Source organism: Globicephala melas, chromosome X (assembly GCF_963455315.2).
Source record: "Globicephala melas chromosome X, mGloMel1.2, whole genome shotgun sequence".
Classification (NCBI taxonomy): domain Eukaryota; kingdom Metazoa; phylum Chordata; class Mammalia; order Artiodactyla; family Delphinidae; genus Globicephala; species Globicephala melas.
The window spans coordinates 35,810,456-35,829,189 of record NC_083335.1 but is presented as its reverse complement, the minus strand read 5'-3'; the positions used below and the strand labels follow the sequence as shown (position 1 = coordinate 35,829,189).

The 18,734-nt window shown below is 39.0% G+C and overlaps 1 protein-coding gene across 2 annotated transcripts in view; it reads left to right on the top strand.

Annotated features, from left to right (window-relative positions):
- Window positions 1-13,155, top strand: part of COL4A5 (collagen type IV alpha 5 chain) — a 217,326-nt gene extending 204,171 nt beyond the window's left edge. For both annotated transcript variants that reach the window (XM_030835774.2, XM_060291930.1), the window contains 9 exons: window positions 1,012-1,084; window positions 1,221-1,292; window positions 2,113-2,241; window positions 3,064-3,162; window positions 4,663-4,875; window positions 9,524-9,701; window positions 11,590-11,704; window positions 12,052-12,224; window positions 13,064-13,155. In XM_030835774.2, coding sequence (XP_030691634.1) covers window positions 1,012-1,084; window positions 1,221-1,292; window positions 2,113-2,241; window positions 3,064-3,162; window positions 4,663-4,875; window positions 9,524-9,701; window positions 11,590-11,704; window positions 12,052-12,224; window positions 13,064-13,145 — 1,134 coding nt within the window. In that variant the 3' untranslated portion in view covers window positions 13,146-13,155. The remainder of the gene's footprint in view (window positions 1-1,011; window positions 1,085-1,220; window positions 1,293-2,112; window positions 2,242-3,063; window positions 3,163-4,662; window positions 4,876-9,523; window positions 9,702-11,589; window positions 11,705-12,051; window positions 12,225-13,063) is intronic.
- The last annotated feature ends 5,579 nt before the right edge of the window (window positions 13,156-18,734 follow it).

Genomic DNA, 18,734 nt, shown 5'->3' with positions numbered 1-18,734 from the left:
AACTACCTCCACATATACCACTCAGCCCTACTGTAAGCAAGAGCCTCCCTTCTCTTCTATTTACTATTTGTTATCATTATGGACTCATAAATTCTCATTCTCTTCAATGATTCATAATTTTTATTCTATTATTACTTATTTTGATGCTCAACCTGTCCTAGATTTGGGAGCTCCTTCAAGCTGGATCCTGTGACTTTCTGACATGCCCCCCGTTTTAAAGTTCTTTCTTACGTTTGGGCATAAGATGTTCCAGCCTTGCCTCTTTTTTCATTACTACTAATAAGAGCTGCATCGTTCCACACTTATTTTCCCTTTAGATCCATTCTAGAGTTATTTTCAACTCTTCTTCTTCCCATTGTTTTCCTGGGTCCTCAAACCCACTATATTTTTTTGCTTAGTCTTTCAGACTTTATCATTTCTTAGATTCTAATTCACACACTTACCACATCAGGGCTACACTAAAAAAGAAGTGCCGGGTTTCCCTGGTGGTGCAGTGATTGAGAGTCCGCCTGCCGATGCAGGGGACACGGGTTCGTGCCCCGGTCTGGGAAGATCCCACATGCCGTGGAGCGGCTGGGCCCGTGAGCCGTGGCCGCTGAGCCTGCGCGTCCGGAGCCTGTGCTCCACAATGGGAGAGGCCACAACAGTGAGAGGCCCGCATACCACAAAAAAAAAAAAGTGCCTTTGTTAATGATAGTAAAATAATAACTAAATTTATTAAGTATACATCATATGCCAATCAGTTTTCTAAGTACTTAATATGAATTATCTCATGTAGTCCTCACAACAACTTCATGGAGTAGATACTATTATTTTCTGTATGTTAGAGGTGAGAAAATGATGCATCAAAGAAGTTAAACAACTCAAGGTCACATAAGCTAATTAGAGGTGAATTGGGTTTTGAATCCTGGAAGTCTGACTCTAGAGCCAGTGCTACAAATCACCACCTATGCCCTCACTTCCTTCCCTCCCCCCAACTTTTTTCTAAAATTAATGATTTTATTTATTCAGGGTAATCCTGGCCGGCCAGGTCTCAATGGAATGAAAGGAGATCCTGGTCTCCCTGGTGTTCCAGGATTTCCAGGTATTTGAAGGGGTGTTTGGAAGTTTCCCTCTTTACATTAAACTACTTTGGGAGAAGACACCCATTTTCTGATTTGGCTGGGTAAAGGCTGTGGCCCTGTTGCTTTGCTGTGCAATTGTGTGTACCTTCTTTGCAGGCATGAAAGGACCCAGTGGAGAACCTGGTTCAACTGGCCCTGAGGGGGATCCAGGACTTATTGGCCCCCCAGGTAAGAGTTATTTCTGGAGCTGGTTATACCTGATACTTAAACTCATTGAAGAATTTGAAAGTTTGCATTCTGCCTTTCAACCAAAACTTTCAGAGTCTCAGTCCCCAACAACTGAGGGGAAATAGGCAGGACTCTCCCTCTATGAACTAATCTTCTCAAGCTCTCTATTTCAATAACGTAATATCAGGAGCAGACCTTTTAAGTTTAAGGTAGATGCAGGACCAACAAGAATGCTTCAATGAGATTTTTATTGACCTTTATACTAACTTTCCCGTATTCACTTGAATAGATCACAAGAGCAAGTCACATAAGTATGTTTGTGTATTTTTAATATGAAAAGAGTTCTTTTTGCTGAGAGACTTAAAGAGGTTTCCTGTAAACTGTGAAACAGAGCATCTACTAAATTCCTCTACTAGTTAGTTCAGTGGGTCCCTTGACAAGCACAACAAACAAGAACCGCAAATGATGTTAGAATCAGAATGGACTCTACAGCAAATAGAATTGTCTAACCTTGACACCAGTGTTCACAGATTTGCAGTGGATTAGACTTTCTTGTAACCGAGTCATGATTCAAGGCTTGAAAATTGAGACAATATGCCTAATTTGTCCATGGACCCTAAGAAAATTATTCATTTTTTCAGCCTTTTGGGTGAGATAATGATAATTTTCCCAAACAGATTTCTGTTGGACACAGCAAATTCTAATACATGTAACTTGTTTCTCTCAAACCAATTCTTATTCTGATCTGAGGTTACTTTGGCATCCGTTCTTTCCGACCTTTCTCTTCCCTACCTTCAACTTCATGTGCTTTGCCTCTTAGGCCCCCCTGGATTACCTGGTCCTTCAGGACAGAGTATTGTAATCAAAGGAGATGCTGGTCCACCAGGGGTTCCAGGCCAGCCTGGATTAAAAGGTCTACCAGGACTACCAGGACCTCAAGGTTTACCAGGTACCTTTGTAGATCATCTTTTTAAGCCTTATGTATTTGAAAACATTTCCCTCATTCTTCTTTCACTTGTTAGAGTTTGTCTCTGACGATAGGAGTCTCAGCAACTAGTAGAATACCAGACCACTAGGTTCCATTTCCTTTTCTCCTTGAAAGTGTTCATTTCTCATGCCCTAATTTCTTTTAGGCCTAGTCCAATTTCTTTTAACTCCTCTGGCTATCCTAACTTGAATGATTAGGTTAATGTTGTTAAAATCTCTGTAATGAAATTAATATGCATTTAAGATATGGTGCTTTCTCTATCCCAACCACAAGAAGGATAGAAGGCTGATTTGGTGGGCTATCAGTTCCCCACTGTGAGGCCGCCTGATTTTCAAACTAAATCCTATCTAGTTGGCCATTTGACTCTATGCTTGCAGCAAACTTTGATTAAAAAGAAAGCTAGAAACTAACTTGTCTTTCTGTTTTATCAGGTGGCTTAATAGCAGTTTTTTCATAAATAAAGTGTACCAGGCAGTAACAGCCTTGCCTATGGTGAGATATATAATAAAAGTTGGCCTTGCGCTCTATCTTGTTCTGAAGGCGAGGAGAACACAACTGCCATATTATGGAAATCTCCACAGAGGCAAATGAATTGTTTAAAATTAAAGCTAAATCCTTGTCTGCTTCTTTTGTCCTGGGCTTGAGCTGTTCCTTCATTTATCTGAATTAAAGACAAAACCAGATTATGACTTCAGTGACACTCGAGGACCTAAGTGTCCCAAATCTATCTGGATGTGGATTTATTCTACCCTCATTTGAAAACCCTACTTCATTTTCCTATAGGTCCAATTGGCCCTCCAGGAGATCCTGGACGCAATGGACTCCCTGGCTTTGATGGTGCAGGAGGGCACAAAGGAGACCCAGGTTTACCAGGCCAGCCAGGTGAGACATGCTGCTGATACTAGTTTTTAAGTCTGGGGGACCTCTGGACATACGGCCTCCGATTGAAGCTGTGAGAGCCTCCTCTTGAGAGAGCATAGCTAGGTAGGGAGTCTGTTGCTTGGGAAAAATGGGATGACACAGATGTGCCAATATAAGAGAAGCATAGAAAGGTGGTTTTTATTTATGTGTTTAGAGCACTGGAAAACCCAGCTTTTCCTCAAAATGAGGATTTTCCAGGTACTCACTGTACTTAACTTCTGATAATTTTCAATGTTTTTTGAATAAATTTATTTTATTTATTTATTTATTTTTGGCTGCGTTGGGTCTTCATTGCTGCGCGTGGGCTTTCTCTAGTTGCGGCGAGCGGGGTCTACTCTTTGTTGCGGTGTGTGGTCTTCTCATTGTGGTGGCTTCTCTTGTTGCGGAGCCCGGGCTCTAGGCGCGTGGGCTTCAGTAGTTGTGGCACATGGACTCACTAGTTGTAGCACGCAGGCTCAGTCGTTGTGGCTCACAGGCTCTAGAGCACAGGCTCAGTAGTTGTGCACGGGCTTAGTTGCTCCGCAGCATGTGGGATCTTCCCGGACCAGGACTCGAACCTGTGTCCCCTTCATTGGCAGGCGGATTCTTAACCACTGCGCCACCAGGGAAGTCCCTCAATATGTTTTAACAACTTTAGATAATATAAATATAACTCTAAATAATATAAACATAAAGGTTTGTATTGGTAAAAACTAGCAGCGGCAACAAGGCAGGTTGGTGATAACTGTGTTGCTCCTAGAACCAACACCCTCCTGTTTCATTAACTGTATTTCTAGGGAAGAAACAAGTTAGTGCCATCTTCATCACATATATGGGCATTGCTGTGAAATTCCCCCAAATGAAAATCTATACACACAGTGGCCAAAGGCCTGTAAATAGAGAAAATTTTTAAATAAGCTCAAGTCGAGTGGCCAAATGGAGAATGGGAACCAGTGGTAGATTGAAATTAGACATTTTGAAAAGTTTCCTTAGAGTACCCAGCCTATTCTCTAAACAAAAAGGTACGCCTGAGAATAATTCCCCAGACAGATTCAAAGGAAAATGTTTATCAGCACTGAAGCTGGCAGGTTGATGGCAGCCACACCCCTCCTTTCTCGTTGATGAACAAAACAGCAGGCTGAAATTTCGTCATGGGGTTTGCACTCCTTTAGTACAGCAAGAGACTAGATAACACAAACCCCCCAAATAAGCATCACATTTTCCCATCTAATGTTCCATTCACTCAGTATTTATTTAGTGCCTAATGTCATCAACCAATTTCAGAAGAAAAAGAATACATTTAAATCTCTTTGAGGGCAGGGACTGTATTTTATTTATCTCCAAATCCATGATATCTGACAATGCCTTTGTAGACATTCTATAAATATTAACTAATCAAACAAGGTCATAATGTTGTGTCGATAGCCAAAATAGGGAATCAGAGCTTACTTAATTTGTATACTGATGATTCTTTGGAAATAGGTATCCGTGGTTTGGATGGTCCCCCCGGGCCAGATGGATTGCAAGGTCCCCCAGGTCCCCCTGGAACCTCCTCTGTTGCCCATGGATTTCTCATCACACGTCACAGCCAGACAACAGATGCACCACAATGCCCACAGGGAACTATCCAGGTTTATGAAGGCTTTTCTCTCCTGTATGTACAAGGAAATAAAAGAGCTCACGGTCAAGACTTGGGTGAGATAATCAGCATCTTATTTCTTACTATGCATTTTGTTTTTGTTTTGAAAATCTTGTTGGGTTCTAGAGTAGCCTTGGCCAAAGTGTCTCTCTCTATTCTTTTGGGGCTTCTAAACTGAAGATCATGTCAAGGGCAGCTGAATATATTCACTATATGTTTTAAATAAATAATATTTAACTTTAAACTAAAAGCATTGATTAGCTAGTGTGAGGTACAATTCTTGGCCTAAAGCAAGGCATTTGGAAAGGGCCATATGTACTTTTGTTAGCTTAGTTATTGAGGAAACAGATTCTCTGGGCTCTCTATAGTATAGCTGCTTAAGTGGGCAGTGTTCGTAACTCATGGGAGATAGTTTCCTCTTTCCTGACACTGGTCTTTATCAAGTTAAAGATAAGTGCTGAAGAGAATCTTGGATTCTAGATCAAAGAAAGTAAGGTCATTGCTTAATTTTGCTAGTTCATGAATAAGCACCTTAGCTTTATAAAGTGTTATCAGAGTAGTTTAAAGCTGTACAAAGCACCATATTTCCATATAGGATCCACTTCATTTAATGTGTTCTCATGTATCTTCTCTATGCTATAGGGTGGGCAGTTTTGTTGATGGGATGAGGCTGGACTGAATGACTTTCAAGACCTCTTCCAAATCCCTAACATTTCTTTTTCTGGAATTCTGACTTTTCATTTTGAGGCCCCATTGTTTGACCTGGGGCTGCCTATTTTAGAAATCACTATCCCTTCTGCCTCCATAACGACATTTAAGAAGATAGTCTACGTCTCCAGTTTCTGGGGTCTCCATAGTAAGAGGCCTTCTGAAGTCTCTTTACCTGGGCCATTCTGTGAAAACAGTTCTGCAGCAACAGAGACCTCCAGAGGTCTGCTGTGCTCACTCTGTTCCAGGGCACATGGCCACACCTGCCAGGCACATCTACCTACATGGAAGCCAGTAGTCACAGGTCATTTTAAAGAGCCTAATAAAGTAGGAGTTTGCCAAACAACTTTCTTCTTTCTCTTCTACTTCTCTTTTTTTCTTTTCATCTTCCCTCTGCTACTTTTCCTTCTCTCTTTTGCTTTCTTTATGTAGCATCTTTTTCTAATTTTAGAATCAACAAATCTTTATTATGAAAATACTCTTATCTTTTAGATAATTTTCTCTAGTTTTTCTCCCATAAACTTTTTTTTTTTGCGGTACACGGGCCTCTCACTATTGTGGCCTCTCCCGTTGTGGAGCACAGGCTCCGGACGCGCAGGCTCAGCGGCCATGGCTCATGGGCCCAGCCGCTCCGCGGCATGTGGGATCTTCCCGGACCGGGGCACAAACCCGTGTCCCCTGCATCAGCAGGCGGACTCTCAACCACTGTGCCACCAGGGAAGCCCTCCCATAAACTTTTTCTCCTTTTATTCCGTTCTCTCTTTACTGTCAGAGGCTAGCTTATACCCGTAATCAAGCTTATAAACTTCAAATCTCTAACCTATCTAGTGAATAGAAAGCATTAGAAGTTTTTGAACATCATGAAATTCACAAATGTAATGCAAAGAAAAAATGGGATCTCTTACCCTGTATATCACTATAACTTTTCAAAATGTGTGTATCTGGTCAAACGAGACCCATCATAGTATGTATTCAGACGTAGAGGCTATAAACTGGCCCTGACTCAGGTACAGCTTATGCCTCAGACATAGGAAGGCCATGATAGGGCCCAAGATCCCAAGTGTGATACTGGATTGCAGGGTCTATGCTTAGAGCTCACTCAAGGATCAAACTGGAGATATCTTGATGGCTAAGCAAAGAATAGTTATAGGTTTGATGTTAAGGAAACAATCACCTGATTAAGTAAATACATAGTCTCTGCTGGATTAGTGAAAGGATTATGGTGTATAGAAAAGAGGGTGGAGGAAACACACTGAATACTAAAACTGTTCTGTCTGGGAGAAAAAAAGCATACTAGGAACCATTAGTCTATAGTGTTAATAGAGGCATTGAGAGTTCATGAGATCACAGTCTCTTTGAATGTTTAGAAACTATAACCAGAATTCTGCATCATTATAGGTAGCCTACAGCATAAATACAACCAAACACCCATGTTTTCATCATTATGGGCATTCCTTTTATGCACATCTTCCTTTTCTTTCTGAGACCAGGGATATTTCCATCTCTGTCCCTGATTAGTAATGTTAGTTTTATTTTTAAATTACTTTATAATTTAAAAGTACTTTCATATTCATTATCCAATTTGATTTTCACAACTATGATCAAGAATGATATAGGACAAGTATTGTATTTTTCCACTACACACACCCACATGCACGCGCGTGCGCGCGCGCGCACACACACACACACACACACACACACACACACACACACACACACACACACAAACTGGCTAAGCGGTTAAGTGACTTATTCAAAACCACACACTCAGAAAGTGATGGAGATAAGAATTGACTCCAACACCTACCAATTCTTTTTTATTTATTGAAGTATAGCTGATTTACAATGTTGTGTTAATTTCTGCTGTACAGCAAAGTGATTCAGTTATACATATATATGCATTCTTTTTTATATTCTTTTCCATTATGGTTTATCTCAGGATACTGAATATAGTTCCCTGTGCTATATACAGTAGGACCTTGTTGCTTATCCATTCTATACATAATAGTTTGCATCTACTAACTTCAGACTCCCAGTTCAACCCTCCCCAAACCCCCTACCCCTTGGCAACCACAAGTCTGTCCTCTATGTCTGTGAGTCTGTTTCTATTTTGAAGATAGTTTCATTTGTAACACCTACCAATTCTAAACCCATTCGTTTTTCAGTTATGTCAGTTTTGTTATTTGCTCTCACTTGACTTTGAAATCATTCACCCCTCTGAGCCATTTTTTTCTGAAAAAAGTATAAATTACAATACATCAATGCTTTTCAACCTGGGGAACTTTTGAAAAGGTTCCTAGGCCCATCCCAAACCTATTATATAAAAATTCCCAGTGATTCTGACAGTCTACCAGTTTTAAGAATTATTGGTCTTTTGTCAGTCACCTTCAGCCTGAGATAAGCATACCCCTTTGGATACATGAGGAATTTCCAATGTATAATTTTAAAGGACTTAGTTTACAAATCCTCAACTTTCATATGTACTTTCTCCTAAAGTCGAACTGCCTGTGTATGTGCTTTGGATAATCTTGTTTCCCACGTCCCCTTTCACTACCACGCATCTCCCACTTTATAAAAGACTCATACTATGGCATATTGCCTTGAAACATGAAAACCTCTAGGGGACAAATTCAGAGGAACAATTCAAAATAATGGCTTTGTTAAAGTCTCCATCAACTCAGGCTCTATAATTCACTTCTAATCCATCTCATTAGGAAATGCATTTCCAATAAAAGTTTTCTTTTAACGTTTAGTAATTATCAAAATTTATAATAAACTATCTTTTTGATCAATGTGAATTAGTAATTATTATGATGATGACCATTCAAAATAAAATATTTAACATGTAAAGCCTTAGGGTCACAGAAAGTTTTTAAAAGTTACTTTAAATTTTTGTTTCAGAAAACTATGATTGGATAATCAGTAAAAGACTTTCAAAAATAAAAAAAAATACATTAGGATAAAACTGTGTAAGAGAAGTGGAATGGAAATATAATTTCCAAATGCAAAAGGAGCACTGTATAATTTCCAGTTATTAAAGATGAGTTTATGCACTTTTCAAAAGGTTTATTGTTAGGTTTCAAATACTTACATTGGATACATTTAAAAGAGTGATGTCAAAGTTTGTTTTTAAATATAAATATTCACAAAACACTACAAATGACAGCTGGCAATGTTGAAATGTGGTTTGCAAAATTCCAGGCTCCGATATGACAAAGTATAGAAGGGTGGGTTTGAAGCCAAGAGACAATAACCAATAACTTAATAACTGGCACAGTATCAATTTAAACTTCTGATGAAAAATTTGAGATGTCAACTTAAAAATGTGTGAGGGGGTTACATCATTTTTCATCATTCTTTTGTGAGTAAATGAGAAAAGAATGGCCTAATCGCTGGTAGAGATAACCTCTATTGCCCCTACCAGCTCAGAAATTTAAAGACTCTAGTTCCTTTCCTTTTTTTTCCCCTTACGTTCTTCCTTTCTCCCTTATTTACTTTTTTCCCTTGTATTATTTACCTGCAAACCTGTCCATGGTTGCTGTGCATATTAGTCAGCACTACAGTTTTCCCTAGGCTTAAAGAGATTGTGAACCCACATAAGACATATACTGGGGATGTCTTGGAAGAAGCGAGGACAGCCTGGAGAGGTAATACTGATATGATATTATAAGGAATCAGTGTGTGCCTTTCACTCGTCTACAATAAATTACCCAATATTCTCCGTAAGACACCATTGTTTATAAGATGCCTCACCAGTTTAAAAACAGTGCTGGGGAGTATATAATAAGCTACCACAATAAATGTCTACATAAGTTGTAAGATCTGTCCTGATTTTAGAGATGTAAAAATATGAGTAAATGTGCATCTTATAACTGAAGAATTAAAGTATCTTTATTATCTAAGAGATGGGGGAAAGTTCCTCTTTAAAAGGTTGTTAGTATGTTAGAAGAAACTAATCATCATGACATTTTTTCTTTTTCTCCCCATTCTTCCCAGGAACGGCCGGCAGCTGCCTTCGTCGCTTCAGTACCATGCCTTTCATGTTCTGCAACATCAATAATGTTTGCAACTTTGCTTCAAGAAATGACTATTCTTACTGGCTCTCCACCCCAGAGCCCATGCCAATGAGCATGGAGCCCCTGAAGGGCCAGAGCATCCAGCCATTCATTAGTCGGTGAGACACTGGTATACCTTTGATTTTTATCAATCTCCAGTTAGTTTAGCTAGTTACTTTAGCTAGTTAGAAATGAGTCCAAAGCTAATAATCTGATCATATTCATCTCAGGTTAGGTAGAGTAGAGGTGCCTTTATAATACTCAGTGCAGTATGTAGTTTGATCCATATTTATCAGGGATCTACTTTTGACCAGGACCCATGATAGACTAGTGTAATATACAAAAAAAGCTCACAGTCTAGTCACTAGGCAAATATATGTAAATTAATATGTATCAGGCTTGGGCTAAGTGCTGCAATAGATCCAGTAAAGTGTTATGAAAGCATTGGGAAAGGGATATTTAATTCCAGCTAGAGAAATCTGAGATGACTATATGGAAGAAACACGTTTTGAACTGCTTAGCCCTTGAAGGATGTAAAGGACTTGAGACACAGGCATTTATAAGGGAGAAAGGCATACTAGGTAGAGAACATTGGAATGGGTTGTAGACTGATAGGTCTAGAATGTAGTTTCTAAAAGTTGCAGAGGGAGAAGAGATCAGAAAGTTAGCTTGGACCTAGACTGTAGAAGGCTTCAAATGTTAGATTTTAGTTCTGAATTTATTTGGTATGTAATGGGGACATCTGACATTTTTGAGCTTTCAGGGAAGATTACAGAAACATCAGTGTATAACATGGATTTCAAAGGGGATAGTCCAGAGGTGGAGAGAGCAGTTAGATTGAGAATATCGCTGTAGTCCTGGTAGGAGTGGATTGGAACTCTCAGTAGGGTACATGTATCACATTAATAGAATAAATAAGATTTGGCATGATTAGTTATGGGAAGGAGAAAGTGGTAGCTGAGACTTGGCGCATGAGTAACTAAGAGGAGGGTGGTACCATTAATAGAGATTTCCTACAGTGTTGCTACATTAGAACCCTAGTTTAACTCGACCTCCTAGGCATGTTAGATATTGCCATTTTCATTCTGATCATGACCTAATTGACCTAGGAGTCTAGTAACCATAAAGGGTGAATCATTGGAAACTCTAGTTTCTTTGACATTGAATATAAAGGTTAAACCTCGTTCAGCCTCTCTTAATAGCAAATTCATGGTGCCCTTTTCAATATATTTGCCCTAATCCTTTGGGAATTCATTTTTTTGTGTGTGATTTTTTTTTTTGTCAGTCCCAACCTTGGGAATAAAAGATCCCCTAAAGGCATTCCCTATTTTGTAGATAAACTTTACCAAATTGGTTTAGTCATATTTCAAAAGGTACCCTCATGCTCTTTACTAAAGATTTGGTAGACTTAGCTGTATTTTACTTGATTTTATAGATTTAAGCCACATCTGCAAGTGCCTGGGTACTTGCCCAGCATTCTGGGTATGTTGTACTTCTACAGATATGGCCAAATGGTTAATAAATATCCTTTGGGCCAAAAATAATGGGTGGGGATTAAGAAAGTGTCTGTTTCTTGTCTTTTTAAGTTTACTAGACATTGTTCTTACCACAGTTTTAGCATTACTAAATGTCTCCCCTCCAGTTGGGCACTTTGACAGCAAGTAGTATGTGCAGTACACTGAGCCAAACTCTTACAGCAATTATGACATTGACTATAGCAAGTATGGATACAAATTTAGGGCAGAATAGAAAATGAAAATGCTATAGCAGTGGTTCTGTAGTTTCTTTTTAAAAAAGCTTACACTTTTCATTTATAAATTTATTATGTATATTGGGAGACTGGGCTTATGCAAAAGCGATTCTCAAAGTGCATTTTTCTCCTCTTTTTCTGAGCACTGAAGACACCTTAATGGGCTTTTATACCAGGAAGCCTTCCAAAGAAGAGGGACTGCTATTTCCCATATGCTTACCCTGTAGATTGTGTTCCTTCTGCCTTTCCCTTACCAGATGTGCAGTATGTGAAGCTCCGGCCGTGGTGATTGCCGTTCACAGTCAGACCATCCAGATTCCCCGTTGTCCTCAGGGATGGGATTCTCTCTGGATTGGTTATTCCTTCATGATGGTATGCAACACTCTTCCTTGTCTTTGTCATCAAAGCTGACTGTCCGTCATATCTACATTTCTATCTAATATGAGGAATCCCTATCATCTACGTAGTAAGAAGCTTGAACCTCATATAGCTTCTATCCAAGCACTGTGTTCCCTCTCATACATTTGCTGGAACATATTTTCATAATCTGCCTGTTTCTTCTGTTGGATACCTTTGGTGTGGATACTGTTCTGTTACCTCTGGCTCTAGTTCCTTCACTGGCTTTGAATTTTTGGCCCAGCTCAGCATATATCTTTGGATGTTCACTAGGGTATCATGGCACATGGGTATTGTGGCACATTTTCCCTTGTCTTTTCTAGCACACAAGTGCAGGGGCAGAGGGCTCAGGTCAAGCCCTGGCCTCCCCTGGTTCCTGCTTGGAAGAGTTTCGTTCAGCTCCCTTCATTGAGTGTCATGGGCGGGGGACCTGCAACTATTATGCCAACTCCTACAGCTTTTGGCTGGCAACTGTAGATGTGTCAGACATGTTCAGGTAAGGTGCTTATGGCTTTAGTTTAGGTCCTAAGCTTCGTTCAGAGGTGCTAGCGAACAGAGAGGCAGTTCATGGATGGTTTATACCCAACAAATATTAGGGATTTAAAGGACCATGTCGTTTATTCTTGCTTGTTCTCCTCATATACCAGACTCTGGTCAGCAAAGCAGACTTGGCTAATAATAGGTATATGTAGTTTGGGATGGCTTGGTAATAATTCTTCAAAAGCAAAACAGAGCAAGGAAAGGTTATGTGACCTGCTCAATAACAAGTGAGCGACTGAAGCCACCCCAGAAATTGAAGCAATAATCTGTGTTGCCTTCCCCAGTCCAGTAGTCTCCTTTCCCAGAATGTTTTCAAGGCTCTCATCCAAGTGTTTGAATGAGTAAGACCACATATGATACATGTACCTCAGGATACTTTATCCTATTGGAATTTTTTTTCAATTTCAATTTATTTTTATATGTTGCTTTTTTGTTATCATTAATATTTTTCTTATGTATTATCTTTATGTAATTGTTATGTGTTACGTATTATCATTTATTCATCATCAATTGCCCAGATCCCTCTTGTTCTAGGACCATTAAAAAAATGTATAAGAGAAAGAGAGGGAGAGACAAATAGACAAGTGTAATGGCGGCAGGGAGGAGAATCACAAAAATACCTATGACCACTAATGACTCTTAGGCTATAGCAGTCATTGCGTTAGACTGCATTGCTCAGAAGTTAACCAGTAAGTCATCAGAAGAGCTACTGAAACACAAAGAGAATGTTTACATATGAATTTGAACCAAATACCAGAAAAGGCTAATCTGATAATCTTGTTTCTTATTTCCCAGCAAACCTCAGTCAGAAACGCTGAAAGCAGGAGACTTGAGGACACGTATTAGTCGATGTCAAGTGTGCATGAAGAGGACATAACATTTTGAAGAATTCCTTGTGTGTTTTTAAATGTGATATATATATATATATATATATATATATATATATATATATATATATATTTCCCAGGATGCAATGTCTCACTCTCCCCAACTTTACCACTGCTGCCACCAATGGTGCTACTATATATGACCAGGAGAACATGCTGACTAGTAATCATGAAGATTCAAATGTACCTCAGCAATGTGCCAGAGCAAGGTCTCTATTATTTTTCTACGAACAAAATAAGGAAATGAATTTACTTTTTGGGTCCAGAATGACTTTCCCCAAGGATTATAAGATGAAGATTATATATTTTGCCCAGTAACTAAAATGGCACGTTAAAAATTCAATTAAGAGAAGAATCACACTGAGTAAAATAAAAGACTGCAGTTTGGGGGAAGAATTATTTTTCATGGTGCTACTAATCCTACTGTATCCCAGTTTTTTAATATAAAAGTGTTAAGCTTATTTTGCTCTGTAAGTACAGAATGTGTATATTGTGTAAACAGCCTTTTAGCTCAAAATGTTGAGTCATTTAGATGTGACCTGACATGAATCACTCTTTACAGAAAACTTAGGAAAACCTAGAATACAAACAGCAAGATTTTATATCCATGTTTATCAAAGTGAGAGAATTTATATTCTTGCATCAAGTTATTACCAAGAGTGAATATAACTTGAGTTTTATCCCCTAAGTTCTTATTTGACTTTTTTAAAAAAAATAGGTCATTTTTAGTCACTTTAATCAGAATTTTAAATGTACATGTTACATACCAAATTATAATATTTAATGAAGTAATTTCTCTTTTGCTGTATTCTCCAAGACACTCTTAACACTAGATGCCCCCAGCTTTGATGTTTCTTACATCTTGTTTTTGCTCATCCCCGACTGGGCAAAGTTCTCCCAAATAATTTTGAGAAACAAAAATGTATTTAAAAAATTGACAATTCTTTTCCCTGTGCTTTTTATGTAAGAATTATTCTCCTGTGGGCTGTGCTTGTACAAGAGCTGGGAAGACAATACTTAGTCTTCTCTCTTCAATTACAAAGCCAATTGATGTTTCTTACTTTTTTATTTTAAACGTTTTATTATAAATAGTCATAAGAATACCTTATTTCCCTAGCTGTCATCTTCTCACTTAATGTTTTTTAACTCACCAATATCAATTTAATTAAAGATATCATATGTTGTAAGGATGGTTTGTTGTGTATCTCTTCAGGCTATGTGTAAAAATCTGCTCATTTACAGATAGACTACACATCTGCACATCAACAGGTAGTCTGCCTTCTCAGAGAATCATTTAGAGCAGTTCTAAAGCAAAAGGAGTTTCTGCAGACTTTGATCACTCTGATACCTGATAGGAGACATAGTAATGTACTTTTTCCAATGAAGAAAACAACTCCTTGGAAAGTATTTTTGAGGTAATAAATTTATTAACAACATTGTGTTGATGGCTGAGAAAGGAAGCAGAACTACTTTCTATTTTGGGAAGAATTCATTAATAATCTTTAAAGCAGATTAGTGAGTTAATATTCCTAATGATTAAGAATGAACACATGTAGCTCTCTGAAATCGTTGAGGACTTGCCTCTATAATAAAATGTGTATTATAGCTAAGATATGAAACAACCAAATGATTTTGAGAATTTTAGACCCTAATATGAACCCATGTAAAAACTAAAGCTAAGAGTGTATAGTGGTAAAATTTAGGTTCTAAATAATGGTAGATCATAGTGCTGATTGCTCGTAATACTGTTGATTTCAAAGCTAGCCAATTGCAAATTCTAGCTTTATTTTTCCATGAGCTACACGCATGAAAACACTAACGGGTAATTGTAAGTGAAAATGCCATATTACACCCCATACATTTTTCTATATGCTGTACACCTGAAGGTTGCTCCTTGAGTTACAGCTGCAAACACTGATTTCAGAGGTTTTGCTGTTTGTAGCTTTCCCTCTCAATGTTTAGCTGGTTGAAAATCTTGGCTCAGAAAGAACCTCCTAATATTTTATATTTTAATAGTTGCGTGTGCAGCTGGTTTTGTGTTTCTTAAATCCCCTAACTAGCCCCAGCCCTGCTTTGTTGTTTAAAGTACATGAACCCAGTCCATTCCAGGATCTTAATGTTGTTGACTCACCCTTGCCACTGAATATTCAAAGATTATTCTGATGTAACTGCTCTAGTAGTTACCTATAGTGAGTTTTGCAGTCAAATACAGTTAATGGTTTTCCCACATAGGCAGGCAATGAATGAACTGTTCTGCTTAATCAGATGCAAATAGTTATTACATGTACCAACCAAACGAGCTGTGTGTGTGTGTGTGTGTGTGTGTGTGTGTGTGTGTGTGTATGCCACATTGCTATCACACTCATCATCTCCAACACTTCCAAAAGTGTTTTCGCTGGACACCTTGTGATTATACAATGCCTTTTCTCACCTGGGCAAATTTGAAAAACTCTTTCTATTTCTTATGGTGCCAGTGAGGTTCTTTGCCTCAATTGGCATGTTTAATTGAAATCTCACTGGTCATGCCAAGCCATCAGAAGTTTATTCATATGTTAATCACAAGAGGGCACTATCGCCTTTAAAAATAAATCAACATGGGAAAAAACTAAATGTCAGCATATATTTGTTGAGCTCATTGTTGATGAGATTCCTCGTTTTAGCTTCACGTATTCTTTCATCCTCATAAAGATCAGTAGCAAGTATTTTAAGAGGTGGCCCAGTTACCCAATATCTGCATCCGAGATAAGGGACAACTTTGCTGTCAAAGATTTTCTTAAGAGCCTGATTAAGAGTTGGCTCTGGTAGTAATTCCTGTGCCTCTCAACACAGAAGCAAATGTCCCTGCTCCCCTATGCAGCCACTTTTGTTTGGCCAGGATTTCAATTGGCTTCTTCAGCAGAGAAGCGCTGTTCTCAGACTGGACTGTAAAAACACCTTCATCTATAGGCAGCTCCAAAATAAATTGAATAATATTTTGAAATCATATGTCATTTCCATTTTACAGCAGTGGTTTCTAGAGTATATTCAGGATGTTTGGAAGGTTTTTACGGTAGAAGCACTCGTAGGTTGGGACATGGAAGGAAAAAGTTGAGCTAGGCCTGTCTCCCAAGTTCCATAGCAACGAACGTTCATTAGGTACTTATTAGCTGTAGGGCACCATAATAGATAGGAATCTAAAATCAACTCAACCAGAAAAATAGGTAGTCACTCTAATATATACTCCTAAGAATAGGTATGCTGTTACTACCAAATCTAATTCTAGGCCGGACTAGGACAGATCATGAGGCTTTTTGCCAGCAGTAGCTGTCTGGAGAAAGCTGGCTCACCCACCCATTCTCTAACACATGGGCAGGCTAAAATCACATTTATGTAACCGTAATTCTCTTCTTTTATGAGTAGACAGCATGCCCAACACCTGACCCCACAGGACGACGAATTGCTGATATCATACCAATTTATGCCACATATCTTCTGTTTTCCTCTTCCGGATTCACATTGCATTCTTCACCCTGCTTTCTGCCCCCGAGGGTTACTGTGCCCTCTGGCTTCTGCTTGGGTTCAACCAATGCGATTCCCCAACAGGATAGCAGAGTGATGTGCAAGACTGAGATTAGGGTATTTATTTTTATGGGGCCTCTAGGGTCACCTCAGGTTGGCTTGTACTCCTCAATTGAATGTCTCTGCTCCTCTCAAGATGACCTGTTCTTCTTAATTATCTCCCCCTCTGATTGTAGTAACCTCTTCTCATCCCTTCAGGTCTATGTTTATGATGACAAGTCTGCTGTTGCTGTGCTGCTCGTCCTGGATTCCTGCATTACCTTCTGTGGTTTCCCTACAGACTCCCTATATCTTTCTAATTAAACTCTCCTCAGACTATCCTAATATAAGTGTATTGTATGTTGTTGATAACCTGACGAATGAGCAACTGCTTCTTGTTTCCAAAATCTGTTGGAGGTGCTTTATTCTGCAGGTGACACAATGAGGCTGAATTGATAAAACCGACATGCATGACTAGCACCTGCCACTTTGTACTGAGGGATAAGCCAACAGAAATGACTTAACATCACTTAGTCTAAGACCTAGTTTACCAAGCTTTATTGGAAGCTGTGTTCCAAGGTTCTTAGGGTGAAACGAGGCAAAATATATTTGTTAATCTTAAATTATTTAACTCTTTTCAAATATTGTTTCACTGGATCTCTAAAGAATGCATCTTGACTTCCCCCAAGGTGGTCATTTGGCTTGCTTCATCCTACTCTGAATGAAGATTCTCAGTTGGCAAACTAGATGCTAAGCACTGGTAACTGATCCCTGAAAGCTCCAGAAAGAAAACTCCTAGTAGTACTACTTCCCCCAGAGAAATCTGCCAAGTCAGGTGTACACGCCTGTAGTTAGTTAAAAACCCCAAAGTATTACTAGGCCAAGAAATAGACAATTTAAATCACCTAAAACAAGTGGTGTTCTAACTTCAAGAGTCCCTGTGAAAGGTGAGCCAGCAGAAATACTTCAGATCTGCTTCCCTGTGTTCATCAAGGGTACCAGAATGAATACTTAGACTGGGGATTGTGGAAGATGTAACAGCCTCTAAAGCCAAAGGCAGTCTGAGACTACTTGTAAATTTCAACCAGGGCCACACGGAGCCTGCCAAGAAGTGAAGATATTTTCATTTAAAGTGAAATCGTTTTCTGGTTGATTTCCTTGGGGCCAGTAAAGTGTTTGCTATTGCCAGTCTATCGCAAGCCAGAATGGTAAACCACATGTCAGGTTTTTGTGTCTTTTTCTGATGCGGTAATTTGACTCTTGCTTGGGCTGTAAGAAACACTATCACTGATGCCTCAGTAGCAAACAGGAGTAACACCTTACATTTATATAGTTCTCATTAAAATGTCATTCTTCAAACATTATTTCATCTGAACCTCAACAGTGCTGATCTATTCAAACTGCATTTTACAGATGCAGAAGCTGAGCCTTAGAATGGTTAAGTGACTTTCTCAAGGTCATAGAACAAACCGCTAAGTTCTTTTTCACTCAGAATCTAATCATCACCATCTAGTCATGAAGATGCCTGTATCAAAAAATTCAGAATCCTATGTATTGGAGATTCCTGGCACTACAGGGCTCTCTGCCTCATGAGAAGTGATAAGTTGCATGTTTTGAAAATCTTGGTTCCTAGTTAATGATGAGTGATTTTTCCCAGCACCATTGCAGCACCTGAGACCCTTTAGAATTAGCCCTTGGACATAGGGGACTTACAGTAAACCCACGGTACCTCAGGATACTTTTGTCTGTCTGGTTCAAGTCTCTGTAGCGAAAGTAAACCTTGTGAGTCTGGCCTGGTGTCCGCCTCACATGACCTTCCTCGGGGATCTTGAATCCAGATGAGCGCCTGGAATTTGAATGCTCTGATCTGCAAACACTCCAGTGCTACTAGTGTCCAAGTAAGGACCAGTGTGTATTGATTGCTATGTAAACCTGAGACCATGCAGATACTCTCTATTGTCTATTTTAAACAATGTAAAAAGTACTCTGGGGAGGGGAACTTTTCTTTAGTTCCAACAGGAAAGTTCATTATATTTCATTAA